This window comes from Talpa europaea, assembly GCF_964194135.1.
Source record: "Talpa europaea genome assembly, chromosome: 10".
Lineage (NCBI taxonomy): Eukaryota > Metazoa > Chordata > Mammalia > Eulipotyphla > Talpidae > Talpa > Talpa europaea.
In genome coordinates, this window is record NC_140077.1 from 38,127,231 (window position 1) to 38,154,247 (window position 27,017).

The 27,017-nt window shown below is 38.5% G+C and overlaps 1 protein-coding gene across 6 annotated transcripts in view; it reads left to right on the forward strand.

The window, feature by feature from the left end:
• The window catches only part of KCNMA1 (potassium calcium-activated channel subfamily M alpha 1), a gene marked incomplete at both ends in the record, with an annotated part of 673,962 nt that overhangs the window by 504,761 nt on the left and 142,184 nt on the right, over nucleotides 1–27,017 (forward strand). For all 6 annotated transcript variants that reach the window (XM_084245122.1, XM_084245124.1, XM_084245123.1 and 3 more), the window contains one exon: nucleotides 23,852–23,961. In XM_084245122.1, the coding sequence (XP_084101248.1) occupies nucleotides 23,852–23,961 (110 nt within the window). The remainder of the gene's footprint in view (nucleotides 1–23,851; nucleotides 23,962–27,017) is intronic.

Below are 27,017 nucleotides of genomic sequence, written 5' to 3' on the forward strand. Positions count from 1 at the left end.
TTCCAGGGGCAAATACACAGTCACTATCCATTGGGATTTTAGTATGTATGACACCAAAAGCCAAGATGGAAAGTGAGGGTGACAAGACTCAACAAAAGAGAGACTTTTGTCAGATAAAAGTTACAAAAGAGGCCCAGCCCACAGTTACCAGGAAATATGGGGGAGCACATTTTTATCTCCTCAGCTATGTCATTTTCAAAGATCCTCACCATAGGGCCCAAAGTAATTATCCCTAAAAATTTAGCTTCCATTTAGGATGTGTTATCTTTGGATTGACCTAAACTTTTTTTTGGAATCTGTATTTATAGCTCACATCTTTTGGGATAGTGAATTCTTTAAGATTGCTAACTCCTGCTAAAGGACTTTTTCCTGACTGTTTGTCCTTAATTTGCTCCACTTAACCTTCAAGGCATGCTCTCTGCAGTTTTGTTTAATAAATCCATACTAACTTTGTAGCCAATATCTTTGTGCAAGAGGTTCAGGTTGGCACCGCGGGAAGTCCTCTCGCCCAGCACCTTGTTAATAATGTCAGGTTAAGCATTTTGTTCAGCCACGTCCAGTTTCCACCCTTGAGTTCCTTTATGAAGTGCGGGTGAATGTCCTGGCTCCTTTGATTTATCAATGTCTACATTATCAACCAGGCCTGGAACATCCTGTTCATTTACTACTATCTGATCTCTGCCACCCGCCTGTCAGGTTCAAGTGAGAATCTTCCTAATGTCTTCCATAAAGACCAAGACAATGAACTTATTTAGCCTATCTGCCATCACCTCATCCCTGAACAAGGCACCACACTTATCCATTCTCTACTTAGCGCGCCTCACTTCAATATAATTTAAGATCCATTGATTTCCTTTCTTTCTTTCTTTTGTGAGATTGTTACCTTGTAATACTTAATACTTTTTCTTCAGTATATCTGGTTTCAAGTTGGAGCTTGAGCTGCCATTTTTATGAATTGTGCTATTATTTTTCCTAGTATTAGCTGTCCTTGGACATGATAAATTATGTGTGTGGGGGGTCTGTATATTTAGATGGTGATTAACTTTTAAAATTGTTTTCAGTCTATACTGAGTCTTCAAATTTACCACGTTTAAATCATCCTCAGGATTACCAACTATTTTAGCTCTGCTAATCTATCATTTTATACACACACATATACTCACACACAATCACACAGCCTAGGACATGGTAATGGACACCATAACTATTTCTTGGTTATGAAAATTGAAAAAATATGTGATGATACTTGTAATTTTTTTTTCCTGTTTTACAAAATTTGGAATTTTTGGGTAAACTGCTACTTTATATTGATCACAGCATGGTCTTTTCCGTAACATTTTCTATTTCTGAATGAGAAAATACTAGGGGAATCAAGTTTACATTATTCAGATTGTGTCTTGGCTGAGTTGGACTTTACTGAACATGAAAACCATTTCTTATTGCTGTTGCCATATTGAGATAAACTTTCAGTAATGCATGGTCCTAGCACTAATTGTAGCCAAGGGAATAGATTTTTTTTTTTAATATCTGTGATTGGGGTTATGTTTGTGTGTAAATATGTGTTTGTATATATTGTGTATAGAAACATAGTTTGGGATCTAGAAATGTGAATCCAGAATCTTTACTAATAACTAAAATACATTGGATCTTAACTAAATAACAAATAAATTCTTTATACTTATCCTTTCATTTAATTCTCATTGTGAGTCTACCCAAATTTGACATTGTTATTATCCCTACTTTACAGTGACAGACACTGTGGATTAAGAAAAGTTAATCTGTGTGAGGATATAGGGACCCTATCCTTTGGGTCTTGGTAGTCTTTCCCTCTGGCCAGCTCTGCAAGGACAGAGGTTGCTGGCATCAAGATGGGTAAGCGGTTATCCTAGGCTGGAATGTGGCCAGTCAGGGAAATGAACTGGGCTCCCGGGAAGGAGGTGCCCTTGCATACTGCTCTGTTGAGCTAATTGGTATAGGCAGGTGCTCTTGGGGGACAACAAGCAGTTGTTTTTGACTCATAGGTGTAAGTTCTGCAGACCAGGATGTTTTCTAGAGGAAGGAGGCATACTAGAAGCAGAATTCCATGCCAAGTGGTTTGGGAGGCCTGTAATAGTTTCTCTGAAATGGAGTCAGGACATTAATTGATAACACTGGGATCAAGGTGGCTCTCTTCTTCCAGGAAGGGAAGCTGATGGAGCCAGAGTGGAGGGTTTGTTCAACAAAATAAACCTGCCTGGTATGAGGTAGTGAGATGCACACTGTTGCTTATTCCATACCCGTGAAGGATGTCACCCTAATCATAGGTGGTACCACAATGGTGGACTTCTGCAGGTACCCCCTCACCAGTGGAGAGCAGCTCCCAGTACAATTTTACACACTTCCATGGTAATCTCATTTATTCTTATAACTTTTACATAAACAGATGACCCCTAAATTTATGTCTCTACCCAGAACTTTGCCCCTGCACTAATATCATTCATCTATTCAACTACCTCCCAATATCTGTTTCAATGCATCATCTCATCTGAGACTTGACATATCTAGGGTTACATTTCAGTTCTTTGTCCATAAATCTTTTTTTCCCATTGTATTACTGTCAATGCCATCCTTCCCATCACTCAGACTAAAACCTTTGGTATCACCTTTGACTCCTGTCTTTTCTCATGTACCACAATCCAGCAGAAAATTCTCTTGGCTCCACTTGTAAAATATGCTCAGCATCTGAGCACTTCTCACCTTTTCTCTTACTATCAGATTCATACCATCATCATCTCTTTCCTAGATTAGCCCTCTAACTGGGCTCCTTGCTTGGCCCTTACCCCCTTGTCTGGTCTATCTTCAGTAGAGCATCCAGAAAATACTTCTCAGGCATGGATAAGATCCTGTCTCCTGTCTCCATGGCATCTTAACTCACCAGAATGAAATCCTTATAAAAGCCTAGAGGTCTTCATCTTCATGTTCCTATGATTTCATTGATCTCATATTGCAAGAAGGCCTGCTTTTTACATTATCCATGCTCCCTTTGGCTAGTCTAAGGGTTTTGTACTTGCTGTTCTCTTTGGATAGCGTGTTTTCCCCCGAGGTAGCTACATGACTCCCCTCCATTAAATCCTCCATGTACTTTGCTCAGTGTTAAATTTCTCAGTGAGATCTTTTTCTAAAATATTAGAATTGCATCTTTAGAGGGATCTTAAAGGGATTAAAATATTTTTATTTAAAGTATAATATACAGACATAAAAATGTGTATCTAATAAATATACAGCTTCTTAATTATTCACAAATTCAACACTCTTGTAATCAGGATCCATATCAAGAAATAGTACATTATCAGTAACCCCATGAGCCCCATTTTTTATGTTGGATTATAGTATATATGTGGTCTATTTTGGGGGCTGTCTTGGGGCCAACTGACATTTTCACAGTGTTGAGTTTTCCAATCTATGAATATGGTATATCTCTAATAAAAGATGCTTTATAACTCAACAGTTTTCTCAGTAATGCAGAGAAATTAAGAAGAAACTAAGTTCGGGCCTACCCGGTGGCGCAGTGGTTGAGCGCTGGGCTGGAAGCTGCCTGCAGCCTCTGCAGCACCAGTTCGATCCCCAGCTGCTCCCCGGCCACCAGAGGAGGGTCCCACATGGTGCGCAGACCTCTCCTGCCACCCGCTGCTCCCCTCAGCAGTGTACTTCGGTCCTTCTGCCTGCTCTGCTCCCCACTCTGGCTCTGGTGAATTCTCTCACCCTCCCGCGCTTCTGACTGTACCCAGTGCTTGCATAAATAAATAAATAAATCTTTAAAAAAAAGAAGAAGAAGAAACTAAGTTCAAAATTTCTCTGGGGCTTCTGCCACTCCCTACAGTGAGTTGATGCCCTACTCCCCCATATTCTTAAGGAAGAATGTAGATATTTTCCTCAGCTTCATGGGGTGAATAAAGTTTCTATATAAAGAAAAAAGATCAGAATAGCATTTTTAAAATTTGCCTTACCCTCCTCTGCATGCCCCATAATACATATCCTTATATGACTTTATTTATAGTCTGTAGACGTTTATAGTTCATTGCCTCTTTTTCCTGATCCAGTGTAAGCACTGAGAAACCTGGGACAACTAGCTGAATCCCATTACCTAGAACAGCACCTGGCTCATAACAGGTACTCAATAAATGCATGTTGAATAAATTAATGAATAAATTGGCCTCAGCCCAGCTGGGACTATTTATTCCTACAGCTGGGTGGGGCCAGAACCAGTAGGAACTTACATTTTGGGGTGATTTTGATGCTGGAAACTTCTTTCTTTGCTACTGTAGGTGTTTCCCTTACCAAATTAAAGAGCTTTGACTCCATGTAGAAACTTGAAATGTAAAACTTTCTAATCCTTGGCGAGGATGCATGGAGGCTGGTTAGATTTGGTTATAAACCATTTCAACTGCCAGGAAATCCAGTCAGTGTTTAACTTCACAAATCAAAATAAACACCCATGATTTGAAATGAATTTGTTAAACCTCAGTATCCCATTTGGGTCAATGTCACTGTGCATCCCATTTTCTTCCTACTTGACTCTCATTACACCATCAGCTCAGACTGCCTCCCCCAGTGCCTCTCACTCTTGCCCAAAATGGCTGATGCCCACCTGAAAGTGGGAAAGTCTCTGAAAGTGATTTCAGATGAAGAGAGAATCAATCCATGAACTATTAACAGGGATTCCATTCCCCTCTGGCCCTGGTAATTTCTAGAACATTGAATTAAAGAGTTCTCAGACCTTTACAAATTCTCAAGGCAAACATTATTAGCAAAGAGAAGCCCATACAGCAGGTTAGAAGATTGCCAGAAAATGTCAATGGAATTTCTGAATAAAATAAAAGAAGTTAAAACTCCCTTTCCCATTTCTCCCCTTCTCCCTCCCTTTATCCCTCCCTCTAACATGATTAGAAAGTCATTTCATGTGTCTTATATGTTTGGTCAATCAAAGGCAGACGTACATGATTGATAGTGACAGGGAACACATTTAACTCATTATTCTTTACTTTGCAGCAAAATGATTTGTGTAAACTGTCTGCCTAGCATTAAAGGTAAAACAAACTTAGAAACCCCCAAATGTTATATTTTTGTCTAATATTTTCCTTTTGGTTTTATAGCTGTAATCACATATGGATTCTTTTATTTGACTCTTGGCATGTATTGAACAAAGGAAGGCAGCACGGAAAGATTACATAACATACAAACAGAGCCTCTTGCTCAGTTAGAATAGAGCCACAGAAATGGCAATGGCCAGGGCAATATGTGAAAACCCAGAGAAGCTGCCACTCACCCTGGCCTCATCTGCTTGCAGGTATTGTCATCAACACGAAATACAGGCCCTCTTAATCAAGCCTCTGGTCAAACATCACAACAGACTCTATTAGATATTGCCCTTTAATTAATTGCATGCATTTCTGAGTTTGCCTGGGACTTCATGGACAGAGTCCTCCTGGCCACCTCATTTTCCAATTTTCTAACTTAAGGTTTATAGGTGCCACTTGCAACTAGTGATTTCTCCAGCAAAACTCATAAAATACTCTATAAATCATTAGGAATAAAACCCCAGATTCCTTTATAAAATCTATTGATTCGCATTACCCTAAAGTGATACCAAGTCTGAATGTATGCCCAGAACAATGATGAGGAACCTGAACTCTGATATGATTGTTCTACATATCTGGGGGGGGGGGGTGCAAAGCAAGGAGCTACTACACACCTACTAGGATGGCTAAAATACAATGGTGATGTAGACACAGGATAAGAGACTCCTTCTATTCCAAAGGGGAGAAAAATAGAAGGAAGGAGAGAGCCACATGCCCCATGTAACCTCAAAATCCATTAGGTTTCACGATCTGGCACTAGTCCTTTGTGACTTAAAATAGGATTTAAGTAATGTGATTCCTCCAAATTTATTCTTTCTCTTCTTTCTGCTGTTAATATGGTACATTACATAATGAGACGATGGAGCCAATCACTGTGCAATCCAAGCTAAGCCCCATTTGGTCCTAGTATGAGATAGATAGATAGATAGATAGATAGATAGATAGATAGATAGATAGATAGATATCTGATTTTCTGATATTTTATGAAGATTTTTGTGTATTCATATTTATGAGTAGATTTTTAAAATAGATTTCTTATACTATCAGTAAACCCTGATACTAAATGAACCTTTGTCTGGTTTTAGTATGAGGGTAATGTTTGTTTCATAAAATGAGTGGGGAAGTCTTTTCCAACTGATGTGTAGAACTGGTGTTTGTTTGTTTTTCTTTAGCTGTTTAGTAGAATTGACTAAAGAAAGCATCTGGCCCTTAATTTATTTTTCCAAAGGTTTTTAAATTTCTTTAATACTTAGAGGACAATTCAGGTCATTTGTCTAATCATGGGTGAACTGTGGCACTTTGAAGTTTTTGAGGATTAATTTATCTGAGTTCTTTAATTTATGTATGTAGGGTTGTTCATAGTTTCCCATTATTGTCTCTCTAATGTCTGTATGGTCTATGATGATGACCTCTCTCTCATTCCTAATATTGTAAATTGTGTCTTTTCTTTTTTGTCGTTCTTACTAGATGTGAACTTTGTGATCTCTTCAAAGAATCAGCTTTTAGCTCTATTATTTTCTTTATTTTCCTGTTTTATTTCTACTTTTTTTGAGTTTATTTTACTCTTAGCTTATTAAAGATGAAGCTTAGGTTATTGATTTGAGACTTTAAAAATGTAATCATTTAATACTTTGTATTTTTTTCTAAACACTGTTTTAGCTGCATTCCATGTATTTTATGTTGTATTTTCACTTTAATTCACTTAAAAATACTTTTTAATTTCACTTGAAATGTCTTTGACCCATACATTACTTAGATACATGTTGCCTAATGTCCAAGTATTTGGAGATATTTCTCTTAGCATTCTGTTGTTGCTGTGTGGTCTGATTCTATTATGGTTAGACAACCTATTTTGTATGATTTCAATTCTTTCAAATTTGTTAAAGTGTGCTTTATGTGATCTATTTTGTTGAATATTCCATGTACGCTTAAGAAGAATGTCTATTATGCTCCTGTTGGGTAGAGAGTTCTATAAATATGAGTTAAAGGTAAATTGGCTGATGGTGTTGTTCAGCTCTTCCTTTGTGGTTTTAGTCTTTCGTGATTTTGTGTTGCTAGTTTTACCTATTGCAATGAGGAAAGTTGCTGAGGTCTAATTATAGCATTGTCTTTTTAGTTCCATCAAGCTACATTTTGAAACTCTGTTAACTACATGTATATTTGAATTGTTGTGTTTTCTTGGTGAATTGACTTCTTATCATTATTTATTGTACCTGTTTATCCTTGGTGATTTTCCTTGCTCCAGATCTGAATTTTGTAGATCCACTCAAGCTTTCTTTTTGGTTAGTGTTTTCATAGAAACAAATATTTTTCTTATCTTTTTTGTTTTGACTGAACTATATCTTTAAATTTTAAGTGATTTTCTTGTAGACAGCTGTTAATTGGGTCATTTAACAGAAAATTCTGTGAATATTTATTAGAAGGTGTATTGACTTTTTATCTACAATGTAATTATTGATATGCTAGCATTTGGGTTTAGTACTTTTTTCCCCCTCTTCATTGTCTCTGTTCTGGTTCTCTTATCTTTAATTTGGGGGAGATTATTTTCAACATTTAAAAAAAAAGATTTATTTTTATTTATATATGCATACAAGAACTGGGGTTAGGCCAGAGGTGGGGGCTGGTGGTGAGAGGATTCTCCAGAGACAGAGTGGGGAGCAGAACAGGCAGATCTACTGAAATACACTGCTGAGGGGAGCAGCAGGTAAGACAGGAGAGGTCTGCTGCACCATGTGGGTTAGCTCCCTGGCTGGAGATGGAACTCCCTGCTGCAGTGGCAATAGCTTGATAGTGCTGTGATTTTAAACCCTGCACCACCAGCAAGGCCCTATTTTCAACATTTTTAGGATCACACTTTATTGTGTTTTTCATGATATTTCTTTATATTGGTTTTTAATTGGTTGCTGTTGGGATTGTAATATACATCCTTAGCTTTTCAAATTTACTTAGACTGAGTGATTTATCTCTTCAAGTGTGATAGAGACACTTTATCAACCTGTAGGTCCCTTTAGCCTTCTGGTTTTATGTTGTGGTTATATTATATATTATTTCTACATGCATTGAAAATCCCATCAGACTTTGGTGTCATTTTTGCTTCAATCATCATTCATATTTAAAATAACTCAAAAGAAGTATAGCTCGTCTTTTATACTCATCCTGACTTTTATCATTTCTGTTTTCTCTCCTCATTCCAGATATTCCAACTTTTCTTTTGGTATTATTTCTGTTCTGCCTGTACACCTTCCTTTAGAGTAGTCTGCTGGAAATAAATACTATTTTCCTTCATCTGGGCGTGTCTCTTTATTTCACCTTCATTCTTTAAAGACAGGTTTATGGGTATATAATGCGGCGTTGACAATTATCTTCTTTCAGTACTTTATAAACGTTGCTCTACTTCCTTCTACACACCCCATTGTTTCTAATTAGAAATCCACAGTCATTTCAATGGTTGTTAGCCTCTAAATAATGTGTTATTTCGTTTCATTTTCAGAATTTTCCCTTTAATTTTAGTTTTCTGTCATCTAATAACAAAGTGTTTGAGTATTATTTCTTTGGACTCACCCTGTTGGGGATCTCTGAGATCCTTGACTCTAGGTTTGTTTTGGTGGAATTTGGGAAGTTTTATTCATTACTTCTTTATTTTTTCTGTACCGTACATTTTCTGATTTTCTTTGGGGACTTTTATGACACATATGTTGCACCCTTTGTAATGTACCTTAGAACCCCAAGTTTCTATTGATTTTAAAAATAATTTTCTCCCTTGATCAAATTGCAAAATTTACATTGATTTAATTTATGTTCTATATCTTCTATCTTTATGTTACTATTAAGCCCATACAGTGTGCTAATTATTGTACTTTGCAATGGTTGCATATGGTTTTTGTTTTTATGTTGTTTTTTTAACTAAGTTTTCTCTCTTTCAATTCTTTATAAAAAATGTTTCCCATTAGTTATTGCAAAAGATTTATAGGAGCTGCTTTAAGACCCTTCTTAGATAATTTCAATATTTTTATTGGTTCTAGATAGTTTTACTGTAGACATTTTTTGCTGCAAATATTTCCACCACATAACTGATTGATTGTAAGATAGTTTTACCATAAAATAGAAAATAAATAACTGGTTGAAAGTTTTGTTTCATTCTTTTTCTTCAATGAAATAAGAAACTGACTCCTTGCAAACTGGTAAGCTGACATTCTCTAGTACAATAGTAGCAGTCTGGCTTTAAACTTTCTGATTTAATTCTTGTCAAAAGTTTGATCATTAGTAAACACAAAAAATATATATAATACTGTGAATGAGTGAGAGACATGAAAGAGGAGAGCTTAGGTACAATCTGCAGAAGAAAATCAGTATTTTTGTGCAGTCGGATAGGAATTTGCACACATTTTTAAATGTATTATTTTGTATTTTTGCAATATATTCATATTGAATATTTTGTATTTTTAATATTATTAATAATTTTTCATGTTTCACTATGTCCTTTGGAATTTCTCTGTCTGGCAAAATTGCCTTCCAGTCAAAAAATTGTACAAATGTTTATGGCAAAAGTACCGGACACAAACTATGTCATCTGGGCATTGGGTGTAAGTTGAGATTTTCCTGGTTATTCATATGCCAAGTAATTTTTTTATTGTATCCTGGACATTTTAATTATTTTACTATGAAATTCTGGGTCTTGTTTAAATCTGTGAAGAATGCTGATAATTTTATTTTGGCATGTAATGGACCTGATTCATTTCAGTTATAACCAGGCTTTTTTGGGTTGTGATTCTGGGCTGTGAGTTTTCAAAGCATAGGCAGTGCTATCTGGATCTGTCCTACATAAGCTTCAGACCAGGCAGTTGTGTATATTGTGGTTTAGTTCTGAAAGCCTGTGTTTGCTATGTAGGGTCAGTTCCATCTATGCACAGCTCTGGGCAAGCCCAGGAGTCCATAAACAATTCTAAGGGCTGCAAAGTCATCTTTCTCCATGATCTCCAAGGAACTTTCCTTATCTAAGGGATCCTCTCTCCTTTCTGATCCTCTGACAAGAAAGCTGGGACTTCACTTACCCTGCTTTTGCTGTTCGTGTGCTGTGACTGTGTGCCCAACTGGGGCCCATTGTGGGAGTACAAAGAGACAAAAAATAACAGGGCTTTTTCTCCTTCACTCTCTTGGGACCTGCGCTCCTCGAGCCAGAGAAGAGGGTTCTCCTTCCTTCTTTAATCTCCTACTGCTCTCATCGCCACTGCTCCTGCTGCCCCCTTTGGATGTCTTTTTGTTAAGGGTGGAATAAAATGGTTGAAAGCAAAAAGCAAAAAGAAAAAATATGATTTCCTCCATTTTCCCTAAGTGTTAAGATTCCTTTTACTACTCTTTGAGCCAGAACCATCTTGGAGCCTTCTATGTCCACATAACAGTTGTTACTTCCAACTTTAGACTGTCTTGAGGTCAGGTCAGGGGACAACAGTGGGAAAACAGTGTTGAACCCACTGCTGCTTTGGTGATACTCCAGTTCTGGTCATTTCCCCTAATCTCCCTGCTACTATTCAGTCTTCCAATAGCTGCATGCATTCTGTCCAGGTTTCCTATCAGCATTTAGTGCAGGTTACAGATTGCCATGTGCTTCTTCCATCTTATCCAGAAACAGAAACCCAGATACCACTTTAGAAGTCATATCCAATGTCTGTCCTTCACCACTGGCACAGGGGCAATATTGTCTCTGCAGCAATGTTATCATCATCATCATGTCCTTTTAGTATCTTCAATAATCATTCTCTTTGGGCTGAATTTGAAGTAATCCACCTTTTCATCAGAGGCTACAAAGGACACAGTATGCCAAGCTGCACTGAAGCCATGGCATCAGCATCTCCTGGTAGAACAATGTGAGGTGCTGTTTCAACTTCATATTCATTTGGCTGATTTAGAGAAACTTTGGGACACCAGTAAAATGGTGCTGAGATCAATTTAGGCATCCATCTGCCATCTTAAAAAATGGTATGTAATAAAACCTTTCAACTGGGTATGATTTTTGTGGCTTTCATCATTGACTGCCACATGTATTTCACAGTAACAAGTGTGATGCAGTCCTGCTGATTAGGGTTTCAAGTTCAAAGATATAGAGGTGCCCTGCATCCATGCTGTGCTTTGAGCACACAGGGAGATGGGAAGTAGGATGGGAAGGAGATGGAGTTAATTGACATATCTGAGTGAGAGATATTGCTGCCTCATTTTCCCCCAACCATGTAAGGATGTAGGGTATCTTTGTCCGCTGAGGAGCAATACATATCTGTCTCTGTGCAATATTGACCCTAGTATGCAAAAGTTCTTTGCTGTCAATCTGCTGACAGGATCTGTTTTTATTCTTTGTCTCCATTGTTATGGCATTACTTTTTAGAACAATGGTCTTACTCATTTGCTCCTTTTTCTAGACTGTGACAGAATCAGTATTATTTTTTAAGGAGTTTCTGTTGATTTCTCATCTTAATAAGATGGAGAGAAGGCTATTTCTTTCAGTGATTGGATATTTTTTCTTTCCCACAATAGAATGGTAAGGAAAGAATCACTGAAGGAAAAGTAGCTGATGTCCCTTTCAGAATCAAGTTATGCACTAGACTTGATCTTCCAAAGATCTTGGAAGGTGTTTCCCTTCCAAATATACCCATGGACCAATATGTTATCCAGACTTGCCAGCACAGCCTGGACCCTCCCTATTTCTCTCACTGGTGAAGAGTGAGGGGAGTTATGTGGCAGATGAGTGGGCTGAGGGAACAGTTATATAAGACCGATTTATGACATGATTTTTTTTTTGTAAGATCTTGGACTGCTCATTCAATCTTTCTGAGGTCCACTCCCTACACAAAATGGGACAGCCCAGAGTATTGTTGGAAAGACTAGTGCTTCATGAAAGCCCTTAACCCCTTTCTTCCTTCCTAGGAATGGGTGGTGCTGTTGGAGTTTCTGTTTGCAAGGAGATCTGAGACTGGCTTAGGATTGTATCACTGATGGGAGAAGACAGAAGGATCAGCCTAATATCAATCCATCCTCTAGGGTGGCATGAAGGCTTCAGTCCCTACATTGCTTACAATTTTGAATTGCCAACAACTTAGTGAATGACTGATGTTAGGGGAAGTCGCTGGAAGTCTTTGTGGTGAGATATGGAGTCAGCAGAATTTCCTACCTAAATACATTTTCTAGGGCAGCAGCATTGTTCATCTGCTTAAGTGGCACTGTTTTCCCCAGATCCCTGGACCCCTCCCCCAGTGCTAGAATATTTTGTCTGCACATCCAGGTGACAGCTGTGTGCATCTGTCTGCCTTTTCCCCGGGCTCTGCAGGAGTGGATATTTGCTGACTCTTCTTTCCTATACATAATGAAAGCCCAGCTAACAAGTACAGCCTTGCCCGGGACATAGCCCTGCAGTGGCAGTGACTTGAAGGAAAACAGCTGTGTTTAAGACTGAGTTATTTTCAAAGAACAGAGAGAAAGTAGCAACCAAGCTAATCCAGCTTAGAGGATTGAAATGTATTTTTGATTTGAACTTGCTCGTGGGACCAGTAAACCTAAGGACAGAGATCCTTTCTGCCCAAACAGCATCATTACAAGTCCTCTCTCCTAATCTTATACCACTGCAGGTGTGGACCAACCTGACATTGTCCTGGGAATACTGAAAAAGTGCTAAATCTTCTTAGAAATTCAACAAGGAATAGAAAAATATGCCTCTCACAACTCTTTTCAGGAGGCATAAAGTTTGTGGGTGGAAGGAATACTTTGGTAAACTATTTGGGGTGGGAGAGATTAGTACTCTTCTCTCAAGAGACATGTGCAAGTAACAAAAGATATTTTCTAACTTTTCTTCTAAAGAGGATGAGTCCATGTAACTGCAGGCTTTTCTTTTGCTTAGAGAAATATGCAAAATCCATGTTGGGGTTGCATGGCTCAGAATTGTAGAGACTGAGTGCTCTGAGCAGTGGTTGACCATTCTTCTTTAGTATATCCCCACCCAATGCTTAGCCTGTGCTCCAAATGTAAGTTGAATAAGTATTCTTAAAAATAATATTTGAGTAAGTGCCAGTTTATTAGCATACCTATCCTGTGGACTGAGGCATTAGTTCACGTTCATTCTGGGAGCCAAGGCTGGGAGCAAGGGGCAGAGCCATTTGCTCGCAAGGAGGATGATAGATAAAATTAGAGTAGAGTGGAGAGGTCCCCAGTGGAGAATGTGAGAAAGAACCAAGTCCATGAACCAGCAGGAACTGATCTATTCTACCCATTGGAGTCTTAATGGTTTAGGGCTCCTTTCAGAATGTCACTTAAAGGAATTGCTCACACATGATACTGCTTCTATTTTGAGACCCTCATTTCCTCCAAATACCCAACTTCTCTCTCATCAGCATGTCTTTTCAGCTTGAATTTACTGGCCAGTAGGAAAGGCCAGAGGGAGGGAGAATGTCCGGAGAACATTGCTATCTTTTGGTGAAAAACTCAAACTTTTTAGTTTTCTCCTTGGTCCAGGGGGTCATTTCATGATCAGTGATAATTTTTGGCTTTCCCAGTAGCAGCTAAGCAACATGAAGTCATAAATCACAGGACTAATACCTAGATGGCTCGTGTTTCTTTGTGTGATGATGTCTTCATCATCAACCTTGCCATCACCATCACCATCATCATCACTTCTTACTTATAGTGATGGCTGATGTTTATAGAACAGTTAAAAGGCATAAATCAACAAATGTCACCTTTTAGTATAATTAAACCACTTGAGCACCTGACACATAGCAAACATTAACTATATGCCAACACTGTGTTAAACACTTGATACTCATCTTGTCAGGTACCTGCCTTTCTAGGAGGCAGGGACTATTCTCATTTTGTGGAAGGGAGGGTTGAGGCTTGAAGAGGTTATGCACTTTGGCCCAGGGACACTCAGTGGAGCTAGGATTTGAACCCTGAGCCTGCATGTACTTAGGCACTTCCTACACTGTTACTCAGTGAGCACTCAGGTCACAGTTCCCTTTAAAAGGAAACTGCTAAACACAGCTAAATTCCTCCCCAATTTTTAAGCTGCCCACTTTCAGTCTCTGAACCAAATGTCTTTTTGATGAGTCCTAAACTCCACTCTAGGAAGCCACAGAGGGGAATTTCTGAAGTCATTTCTAACTTCCTGTGAAAATATTCTTGAGCTGGCAAGAGATTTTCCAGATAACAATGAACACACCATAATATGATTGCCCCTGCCCTGGCTTCCTGGCTCACAAATAACCCATTTGGCTTCCCGATCCTCCGATACCTAAAACTAGCAGAATTTATGCTCATGGCTGGAATGGCTCTGTTCAGCCAGAAAGCAAAAGTTTATGGCCAAACCTTTTTCTCTGAAATGAAATCTAGTCTCTTTGGCTCGACTTTATTGGGCCGTATTGTACAGCGATAGGAGACATAAGTATCCAGAATCTGCTGTCACTAAAACGGGACTGGGTTGGCGAGCATTTTCATCCCAACTCTCAACACTGTGTATTAAAATGGAACCTTGAATAGAAATTAGGGATGCAAATCAGGGCCATTTTCTGAAACTTTATTTTCAATTGAATTAAATATAGGCATGCCATTGTTCTCTCTTTGCACAGCCCATATTGAAATGGAGACTAAGCTCTCATTGGGGTCACTGGATCCATGGAGGGAGACTAAATAGATAAATCTGGATCCCTGAAATATTGTTTAAACTAATTACCACAACAGCCCAAACACTTGGATACCCATCTTGTGCTTAATTATCTACAAGCTTTCTCTGTAACTGGCTGCAGTGTTTAGTGATACTAACTCACTTTAGTGACTCGGTTAATAACTAACATTTATTTCTAACTCAAATTCTTTGGCTTGTGATTCATCTTAACTTCCAGTCCTCAGAGGCATGATGAAAATACTTGTTCCCTGTTCTTCACTGTCTTTTGAAATTATTCCTTGCTAATCGAAGCGTGATCTGTGTTTGGGCAGCATCAATATTGTCTGGGAGCTTGTTGGAAAAGCAGGATCTTAGACCCCACCCCAGAATGAAGGCACATGGATGGTTACTAAGACTACCAGATTTTTCAATGCATGGCAGAGTCTGGGAAACTCTGGACTCAGAACCTAGTCAGGCTTTTGCTAAGTGAGCCCTTGGGCATGCCCATTGGTGAGAAATTTCCCCATGTGTTAACAGCAGTGGGTGTGGTAAGATTCCCACCAAACTGTCTAAAATGTTGAAGCTTCTGAAAATGCCTAGCAAGCTCTTTAGGCTTACCAAAAGTCAGATCATAACTCCTGTGCTGATTCAAATGCTTTTCTAGCTCTCTTCCTCTTCTTCCAGATCTACAAATACTCACATGCATGCATACACACATACATACATGCATACATACATGTATAACCGATAGTTGTCTTTGGCCTCAATTTTAGAATTTAGATCTAATAAAATTACCACATAGACCCTTTTCTTTTTTTTTCTTTGAATAGTTTTCCACACTTTTTTCCCCAAAGATTTATTTATGCCTGCATACAAGAACTGGGGTACAGGCCAGATGTGCAGGAGTGTGAGAGGATTCACCAGAGACAGAGCGGGGAACAGAACAGGCAGACTGACTGAAATACACTGCCAAGGGGAGCAGCGGGAGAGACAGGAGAGGTCTGCCGCACCATGTGGGTATCTTCGCGGCTGGCCCGGATGGAACCTGCACTGTAGAGGCTGCGGAGAGCTTCACAACGCTGCTCTCAAATGCCTGCACCACCAGGGAGGTCCCACATAGACCCTTTTCTGTACTCATTCTATTCCTGTGGAATACAAAAGGCGAAGGTGAGAAGATAGAGGGTTAAGATAGCATTGTCTTGAGACATGGGAGACTAGGAGGCTCCTTTCTGAAGGGATGTCAGTGGGACTCCAAGCTGCTAGGAGAAAGGACTTTAGTTATATTGGTGGTGCTACACCAGTTCCTAGAATCCCTTATTTTAAATTCAAACCTCCACATTACTGGATTCAGAATTTAGAAAACCATAAACTACTCACTAAGTATCCCAAGATTTTCTGTTGATGATAAAATTTCCCAGAAAAATATTGCTTGTAGTAATACATTTTCTGGGAAGTTAAAAATTACCCAATTATATACACTCCCCAATATATCCTTAGAATGCAGAATTTTTTAGCATCTGGAGGCAAAAACAAGTTCATGGTATGTCCCAGCACTGAGCGCTAGGGTGTCATCAATGCCAAGTTGTGATGTTTGGAAAAATTTTGCTTGTTTCTTTGTATCTCTTTCTCCAGTTTTGTCTTCTACAGTTCAAGTCCACAAATACTTCTTCCTCGAGTAACTCTTCTTTGCAAAATACTCTGCTGCTTGTTCTAGAAGTTACAAAGTTGAGTGTTTCAGAGAGGGGGTCATGTTCCAAATTCTCCTTTATTGCCATTCTTATTAGATGTTGAGGAGTCAAATGCTCCAACAGCAGCTAAAGATAATTAATGGATACCCAGTGCTTGTTGTGGGCCAGGCACTGCTCTAAGCATTCAGCATCCATCATGTCAATTAGTGCTCCTGGCCTCTCTGGATGTGGTTATTATTAGTGCTCCCATGAAGGCAAGACACAACACAAGTTGAAGAAATGAGGACAGACCTCACAGCTGAGGTGGATGTGATAGGAACTTTACAGGAAGGATTGAATGTTGACAACTGAAAAATAACCATGTGAAGATGTCTTTCTGACACTGGAATCAAGAGAAACAAGACCGGGATGGGGCTATCAGGGAAAGGAAGCTTGTAGGTTACTGTTGCCCACTCCAACTTCAAATTGCTCCTTGAAATAAAGGGCTCTGTGTCTAAATATTATATGTCCCCATTGGAGATTTACAATTCATATTAACTAGTTAATAATAGCTAAGCATTGCACTAAAAATAAACTAGTTTGTGAAATACACTGCTTCCCAAATTTATTTTATCCAGGAGATAAATATTATTGAGCTAGTACTCTGTACCAGGTGCTGTTCTGAACACTGAAGATACAAGTAACATTTTTCTGCTTTCAAAATGGCCTACATTTTAATGGGAGCTGGGGATGGGCATCACAGAATTTGCTCTCTACTTTCTATGTTTTCAAGGAAAAAAAAAACTGTTAGTAAGTTTTGATGAGCTTACCTTGGGAAATCCTAGTTAAGAATAATTCTACTTTTGTGAAACTTAGGGAAAATTGTGAGAAATAAGATTGTATAACTGGGGGATATCAGCACAGGTAAGGTGCCTACCACAGATAGGTGCTGTGAACTGTTTCTCATCCACAGAGAAATGGATAAGAAAAGGAGAGTGCTGAAAAATTTAGCATGTTTAAAAGACGACTTTCATAATCTGTTGAATCTAAGGCCACACATTTTGAACTTAGGCTTTATTTACATGTCTTATCTTTTCATTTCTGTTTTTTTATTTTTATTTTTATTTTAGAATTTAGTTCCTAAAAGATTTTGCAGAAGTTTGATTTTGCAAAAGAATGGATTTTGGAAGTAAAACGAAACCCCAATCCCTTACCTCATATAGGTTGAGAAACTGTGGAGGAAACACCTCAAGCTTCAGGGTGAGAGCTGGGAGGTGGGGACATTGAACTGTCCTTGTGAACATGGATAGGAAGACATCTCTCTGCTTGAGAACATTTATTTCCAGCTCACCCTGCCCAATTCAGAATTATTTTTAATGGGATTTTAAGAACCTTATTATTTGAGGCACAAATGAGATATTCTTAATGATTAGTAAGATTGTAAAACCCAAGTCTCATTTAGATAGCTAGTGAATAGTCCAATGATTAAAAAAGTCTGACGCCTCTTAAATACCTTTTGTACACTGGAGAGAAAAATAAACATAGGGCAGAAAAAGTCTATGTATGAAAAAGTTCCAATTTCCTGCCACATGCATATACTTTCTTAAATAATTTCTAAATTATTCTTTGAAATCCTATTACATTTTTTGCTAATCGTTCCTATAACTTTTAACTTCCTCCTGGCATTCTTTATTTCACCAGAAATAATCTGAGCTGGGCTAACTTAGTGGGGAAGTGCCATGTATTCTAATGTTTTTACATGTAGAATGGTTTGTTAATCTCCCTTACAACACCTCACACGTGGGCTTTTTTTAAATTTTTTTTCATAATGCCTAATGGAAGAAATCTCACTTGATAGTCTGCAGCCCACTGGTCTGGGAATAGGAGATTTGGCTCAAATCCATCCTGAAATTAATCTTTGGGGCTGTTTATTTATTCATCCAGTACTGAAGCAACTAGTTATCTGGCATTCCATCAAATCCCAAATAATTTGTTTTAATTGACATTGTCCCGAAGCCTTTGGAAAAATCTGACATCCTTTCATCCTCTTCTAATGTTCTGGAATATGCAATCTGAAATAGACCATAATTATGGATTGCCAAGCCATTATGGAGTCCCTAAAATCCAGTGCTGCTTTCAGAAAGGCAGCCAACCTGAGTCCACTTCCAAGAAGTAGAGCATTGATATGACATTCCGAAAAGGTGCAAATCACTGTTCACCCCAAGTTTTTCTACTTCTTCCCTTTTAATTCAACTTTATCATGAATTTTCCTCCACTCCAGAGTGTCATGCCACGAAGTATTCCCTTTTCTGGTGCCTATCAGGACCTACATTAGCCAGGGTTTTTTTTTTTTGTTTTTTTAGTTCAATGAGGTAATTTTAGGATTTGTAACTATACTGAAGAACACTAAGGCTAGAAAGGGAGGGAGAAAGCTGGAGCTACAGGCCTGTTGATAAAAACACTGGGACAGGTTTGTTAACATAGAGGAGAGTAAAGGAAAGAGAGCGAATACAGGATGCCCAGTGATAAAGTGTTCTTAGCACTGTTGTCCTTAACACTGTCTTTCCAGCAAGAAATGGTTAGATGAAGCATTAAATCAAACTTTTCCTAGTGAGAGAAATGCTGTTGAGGGCTGGGGAATAAATGACCTCACTTATTTCAGTTACCAGCCCAAACACTCATCAGCCCAGAACCCATAAATGCTGATTCCGTGTTTATTATTGTAGTCAGAGGCTTAACATATCCTGTGGGTGTTCTTTTTTATTTTTGCGGGAATAAATATGTTTTTATGGGACCTGTGCTACATCAGCCTGATCATGTCATTGAACTGTGTTCTAGACTGCCCCGTTATAGAAGATGGGGACAATGTATTGTCATATCTGTGTGTACAAATATTCATTCCAGTGCACTTTTATAATTCAAAACTGTGCATCCCTTGGAGGAAGAATATTAATGAGAATTTGATAGATTTTTAAAAAATAGTCAATCTAATAATAGGTGACATCCTACTACCAGTTTTGGTAGTAGCTCTTAACATAATGGTCATTGTTTTTAATAATTTCCCTTTAGTTCATTATTTTTGAGGGGCATAATGTAGCAATATTTGGATTAAAATGCTGTACTTGTTTTCAATTAAATAAGGATTGGTATATGATCACCTATGGGATTATTTATATCACTCTAGAGGTAGGGATGGACTTCTGCAAAATTATTTAACTATAATCAACACAGTTATTCAGACTGTCTAGTGGAACAGAATCATAGTGGTTGTAATATACCTCAGCCAGGATGCTCGATTTGTCATATTCACTGGGCTGTTAACATTAGAGAAACACCGTTTCACTCTAATCAGAAAAAGCATAAAAAATGAAAGGTGTCATTACAGACCCATAGTTAGGAACACAAGCAGAATCTGGGATCAGGAAGGTGGAAGCTTTTCCTTCCCCTTGAGCCAAGGCTGATGTTTCCAGCTGGAAGGTACTTTGATGGTGGAACCCTCTGCCCCTGGACTGGTATAAAACCATTTACTTGGGAGGTTGAAACTTCAGGTGATGAAAGGTAGACAAAAAAAACCAGAAGTACAGATGATTAGTTCAATAGTTCATTTCTTTTTCTCACTGAAGATTCTGTGAGTGTTGGATGAATAAGGACCTGCAGCACATGACCTGTTCATCCTTGCTTAGATGTTCTTCTGAAACAGCTGGGCTTGACATGACAATGAAAAGGAGAAATTGCTGCCTCAGGAAATGCTTTGCCTTTGACTGATTGCTGAATGGCTGCAAATTAACTTTGGCACCTTTCCCTAAATCATTTTGGTCTCATTACTTCATTTTTCTACGGGGAAGTATGTATTCGCATTACAGTTAAAAATACCATTGACAACACAAATGTGGAGAACAGCATGTACTATTTTAGGAAAGAAGTTGTAGGCTGGGATGATTCCATTGTATAGAATAGGAATAACGCCATCTTGCTCTGAGGTGGGCTAGACTCTCCTTTCAGATTGACTCAAATCATATTACTTCTTGCTGACCTCACACAAGATCATGGGCCCCAGGGTTTAAGATTTGGAATCCTTGATGAGTTTCTATCTTGATCTTTCTCCTTTAGGTACATATTTATAGCTAATCATTCCTACCCTCAAAAATTCTAGCATCACTGCTTCCCTATATATTAACACTGTCATTCTAGCAAGAGTTATTGTCAAGGATGGTCAAGAACATGAACTTTGAATCCTGCTTATATGACTCCTTGGCTTGGTGACCCTCACTGGGTTACTTAACTTTCCTGTGACTCAGTTTTAGCATGACAAAAGGGGACCCATAGTGACAATAACTCCACCCTCTGGATTTCTTTGTTCACTGTCATTTTCTCTGCATTAAGCCCAAATTTTTAACACTCAACACATTTTATACTTCTCCTTTCCTTAGAAGGCATTTCACTACTGACCAAAGTAAAGGATTGTACACTTTGTTTTGCTTTCTCTAAAGAAGCCAACGATGCCATGGTTGAGACTTAGAAAGGTAGACCTTGATGAGAAGTGATCATTAAGTCCTTACCTCGGTTGATGATTGAAATTCTGAGTTGGTGATGCACTACAACATCAGCAGGCTGGGGACTCATACCCTGACTCTCCTGAAGTGACTGGCCTGTTCCCATCTTATTCAATCACAACTTGTCACATTCTTACCCTTAATGATATAAGAATTCATTATTAACTATAATTACTAATTTGTCTACTCTTATGTTATACTTCTGGGATTTCAAAGGAGACTTGAATTGTAAAATACATGTAATAGAAAATTTACCATCTTAGTCATTTTTAAGTTGTGTGTGTGTGTGTGTGTGTGTATAGCATCTTTATCAGAAACCTCAAAAATATGTTGACATATCTATATGGAAATAATGTTAAAAGATGTGGGGATATTACTTACACAAAGGGTTATGACAATTAATGAAAAACTCTAGAATTTATACAGTCAACTCTGTGTGATTCTGTGTAGCATTCTAGCATCTGAGAATCTTACATATGGGTGTGGAAGAAACATTTTGTTTTTCAGAAGAGTTGTATATATATTTTTTTCAGTTATTTACTTTATATTCTTAAATATTTCAGATTAGCCCCAACGGAAAAGTTGCAGGAAAAGAAATGTAGGGGAAAAATCAGTAAAAGTTAGATATATCTGGTCAGATGTAAGTTAGCTAGATATATCTGGTATCTTATTGGCAAAGAGAAAAATATGAGCAAATAAACACCGGTTTATGTAAGATTTAATCAGCAACTAGAACAGGTCCTAAGGTGGAGAATATGCTCAATAAATATTTGCTGAATGAATGAATCAATGAAACAATTTTGCTAAGTTCAAAACAAAACATATTTTCCTACTTATTAAAAATGTTTAATGATTAACCTATACTAAAATTTGGTCTAAAAAGTAATTCCATAGAGCCATAGAACATGAAAATACTGACTATAAAAAAGCAATGCAAAAATCATATTAATTGAGGAATAATACTATCAATATTAATTGAGATAGAAGTTCATATTTTCATTATCTTTAAAATCAAGTATAATATTTGAAGTAGGAACATAAGGAATACATATAACAAGACTATCTCTGCTAAGAATAGGCAGAATTTTTCTACTTCAAGAATACTATTTGTCCTTACATTTGTACTATAAACAGTTGAAATTGGTAATTGCTCATATAGTATTCTATTTACCAATAAATTATGATAGTAAATTGACCCAAATAGCCTATATTTCAAATTATTGATGATGCAGCCTGGGCTTTCTTCCAAATAACTTAGAATTAATGACCTTTGCTTATAAAGATAAGGGTATCTTTTATTTTTTTAAAAAATGGTGAAATCTTATGATTCAGGGAAATTAAAAAGTTTGTTCTCAGCTAAATACATTGTGGTTAGTTCTAAAAACCATACAGTTTAACAACAGAAATGGTTGAGTGCTTTTTTTTTTTTTTTTTTTTTAAATCCCACTCTGGGGAAAGCCAATTTGTAGATAAACACCCCATATCCAACAGCATTGTGTAGCTAATATCTAACGTGTGGGAGCAAGTTAGAAGCAGCCCAAACTAATGAGGTTAACCCACATAAACTTATCACCCAGACTGACCACAAAGTAGACAAATAGCATAGAAGCAGGGAACATTCAATTTATTTCTCAATTATCCCAAGATTTTGTATTCCAGATGTCACCAAGTAGACGGGAGGTGTGCATTTCTCACTATTTCCAAGTTTCTTTCAAGTGAATGTGAACACAGCATTTCCCCCAGTTCACTGACTTAGTTAGGCCATAGGCAAGATGCCTTTTAATTCAACATCAGCTCAAGAAGTTGGAAAGAGCCGCTTCCTCTTGGCTGAGGGGCTCCTTCCCAATCCAACCCCCCCCCAACCCCACCTTAACCCAAAGTCGACCACATAGCCTGCCTGACTCCAGGAGTCTCCCAGAGGCCTCAGCACTCTAATTGTTGCTCATCTTCTAATTTTCAAAGATTGATTTCAGTGTAAAGTCCTTCCAGAGATGCTTCACATGGAGAAAGTTGTTGGGAAAACAACTTGAACTAGATTAATTAGAAAAAAACAAACAAACACATTTTAATGAAGTTTGAGGTCAACATCTCTACAATTGCATTTTTCTTTTTGTGATATTCAAGGTAGGGTTGGAAAAATTGACTTTTTTTCCAAAGTAAAAATAGATGTATCTGTATGCTTATTATAAAACAAGTACAGAAGTGACTAGAGAAATTGTATCATTCTACCAGAGATAAGAGCTGTTAATGTTTTCATATGAAGTTCTCTATATTTCTGTGCCTTTATAAGCATTCAGATAATTACAGAGCACTTTAAAAAATAAAATAAGACTATACACACTATTTAGTAATGGCCCGTTTTACATAACTTCTATATGAACACATAATATTTCACCATGATTTTAATTGTTTCTTTGTATCCCATTGTATAATTGCACCATTTGTGGCTATTTCCAAAATTCCATGAATGGAAAGGCTGTTCTTATATGTTTTTGTATACTTGTCTCCTTGTTCCTCTGTTATGAATACATAGTGTAAAAGAGTACATATATTTTAATAAATATTGGTGCCAATAAAATTTGATAACCCAAAATTGCTCTCCATAAACTTACCAATTTTCCTGTCACCTACCTATATTGTGGGTTGGTACTTATGTCTCCACACCCTTGTAAATCATACAGGTGAAAAAAAAAGTGGTGTTTTAGAGGGTACTTCCAATCTATGAATTTAGGGTGATGTGGCTGTCATTCTTAGATGCTGAAGGTCACCATCCCTTAACCACTGCATTTATTTGTTTGCCAGATGGTATCACTCAAGTTTCCTTTTTACAACCTACTGTCATATCTTAAATCTTTCTCTTGTGTTCTTTTCCCTTAGATTGAGGAAGACACCTGGCAGAAATACTACTTGGAAGGAGTCTCAAATGAAATGTACACAGAATATCTCTCCAGTGCCTTTGTGGGTCTGTCCTTTCCTACTGTTTGTGAGTAAGTGACATTTAGCCCTATGCTTTTTGGCTCTCAGTGATACTTAATATGCCCTTTGCAGGAAAGACACCCCCATTCTTCCCAGCTGGGGCACTTTACAATTACCAGGGTGTCCCTTGTGCTTACCACGTGTGATTAACAGGGAGATGGGCACTTAGCTTGGTTCCTACCTTGCTGGCTTACTTTTCCCTCCTGTCTCAAGGATCTCAGGCTTGGATCCATTATTTGTACCGAAATTATGAACTGTAGATTTCCTGCATGTCTTGAATTATGTTCCTGTGATGCAGATACACATATGAAGGGTGGCATAAATCTACGTCTCTGATTTTACTAGGACAAAAAGCAAATCTTGCCAGCCCCTTGATGAAAGGAATGTTTATCTCTGTTTCAATTAAGTCAGATCATAGAAACATCAGAGAGGCCACTGTTGAAAATGCTTTCACGATTTATATATGAAACATGGAACCAAATGTACTGGAAGAGGCCTTGAAAAAGTCCTTAGCAATTTAACCCCTAACATGGACAACTGGCATTTCATAGCAATAAGAAGATGTAGTTTCTCCTTATATGGGCTCAGCAGAATGGTTTTGAGCATGGGGTAACCTCAGCCTGTCGTGGCCCCTTGAAGTAGAACAAGTGATCACCTAAGGCACATGACCTCAGAGCTCTAGGTATCTGAGACTCCAAGAAAATTCACCATGACTGTGTCTCACATTCCCCACTTAGAAGCTCAGAGGTTGGGTTTTAAGTCAAGCAGGAGTTTTCTCCCATATGAAAACATGAGTTCCTGTGAATGCTGAAACATTAAGTCTGATCCACTGACACCTTGGCAAAGGATTTGATAAACTCAGTCTTGCTGATGAATGTCTGGGCACTCATTGGGATGAGCAAGAAAAATTGTTCCTCAGCACTGTCTGCCTGTCTACAAACCCAACCCACCCTCTCTGGAAAGGGAGGTCTGTGGAGGAGAGTCCTGGGATGCTCAGACTCCTCCGTTTCATCATTTTCTGTTCTGGCATAGTGGAGAAGGGACAAGCACCTAGTAGCCTGGTGTGTACCTGGAGACGCCTGTCAGTGAGCCAGCAGGTGCACGCTCTCTGTCCCCAGACCCCAAACCTAAGCCATGGAAAATGGTTTAGCTGTTTATTGCAATTTCTCACCCTGTCTCGAAGTGAAAGTTTAAATGCTAAATGGAGTGGAAAAGTGAATAGGTAATTGATTCGGAAGGAGTTATTTTCTGAAAATGGTTGCCCTATTGTAGCTACCATGTGTTCCTTCCTTTGAGGGCAATTTCTGCCACAGAAAGAAGTTCACCATTCAGAGCTATTGGATCCTGGCACACAGAGGCTATCCTGGGAGATTTTCTTCACCTTGGAGCTCAGCCTGCCTGGGATCGAAAGCCCCAGTTGAATATAGTACTTAACACAGAAGTTGGTTCTATTAAAAGACAATTGAAGTCTCCTATGTCTAGTGTAGGGATGCTGAGCACACAGCAGAGCCCCCAAGGCCTGGAGACATCTATGGCACTAGGGACAATAACAGGGGAATGATGAAGCCACTTTCCTGGGCTGCCAAGGGTTTCCTCTAACATTAGTGTCCCAGGGGGCCCCTCAACTCTAGCAGGTCTTCCTGCTTCCCCCTGCTTCCTTGACACTGCTCCTTGGAATCAAGTCCCTTCATAATAAGGGGGTTAACTGGAGGGTTAAACTGCTTCCCCAGAAGCTGCAATGGGGATACCCCCGTGGGATAATTCAAGTCACGTATTTGCCCCATGCAGTATTTGATGCTTTAAATGTTACTTGCCAGTATTTTCAGAATAGGCAGGATGTACCTAAAAGCTAGATTTCTGGCCTCTCTTGAAAATCTGTGAAGCCTTCCATTCCTACCAAGAGCTAACTGGCCCAGATTATTGCATAGTAGGGATTGTATAGTTCTCTTCTCCTTGATGTCCTTACACTAGAGAGGGTTTGTGTTTCAAACCCTATGGTTAGGCCTGGCCCCCTAGACATTTGACTGTGTCAACTCTGGCCCATTGGGGCCAGCTCAGGAGCTAGACACTAGCAGCTCCTAGGAGTGTCTCCATTGATTGGTTTCCATGTTTAGAACGTGTCCCAAGGAGGAGAAAGTCTCTCAGGCACCTCATTGTCCAAGAATTCAGTGTTTGTTCAGTATAGTTTCTGGAACACAAAATGACACTAACAGCCACAAACTTCTGATGTGAATGAGAATATGTTCAACTTGGTGCTATTATTCGTTTAACACAATGATACAGCAGAGGTAGAAATAATCAATAAAGAAAGGACATTTAATGAGATTTAGGAACATCCCAAAACATTGAAGCTCTCCTCAAGCATTTGATTATCTGGAGGCTTAATTATCTGTGTTTTCTACTTTAAATTAAAGAAAAGCCATAACTCAAAGTTACCAGCAGTTTAATGATAACACTCTTCAATTCAGGTTAATTAAAGCACAGCCGTAATTAGAGTGTAGTGTTGTATATCACAGGGCTGGCACATAAGTATTTTCATTACAGTAAGAATTGGCTATTCAATTTCAAGATGACATAAAGGACGCCAAAATATATTTTAAGCTGGTTCACGCAGAAGAAAAAGAATTGGGAAATATTCTGGGTATAATAAAGCACAGATAAAATATACAGATTTCCAGAGCAGTTTCTGTAATTATGCACAGCATTAAAACAATATGCAGCCAATAATGTCTAAAAGCATGAAAAGAAATAAATTTGCTCTTCCCCTGGGCTGGCAGGGTGCCCCTCTGCAGGGCAGGATCACCTCACAGAGTTTTCTCAAAGGCTGGGAGAGTCACCCTATGAAAAGATAAGGGGGCAAGATAAATGGGAGAAATTTGAGCTAGTTTCTTAAGAGGATGGGTAAGGAGGAGAAGGAGGACGGGAGGCTCCCCCAAGGCAGCTTTTAAAGCTTTTCAAAAGGAGAGATGCCTGCTCTGTAGACTTGCAGTCCTCTGCACCAGCTTTTGGCTACACCATGCATGTGACCCCAAGATGCAGTTTCATCCCCCAAACAGTAACTAACTGA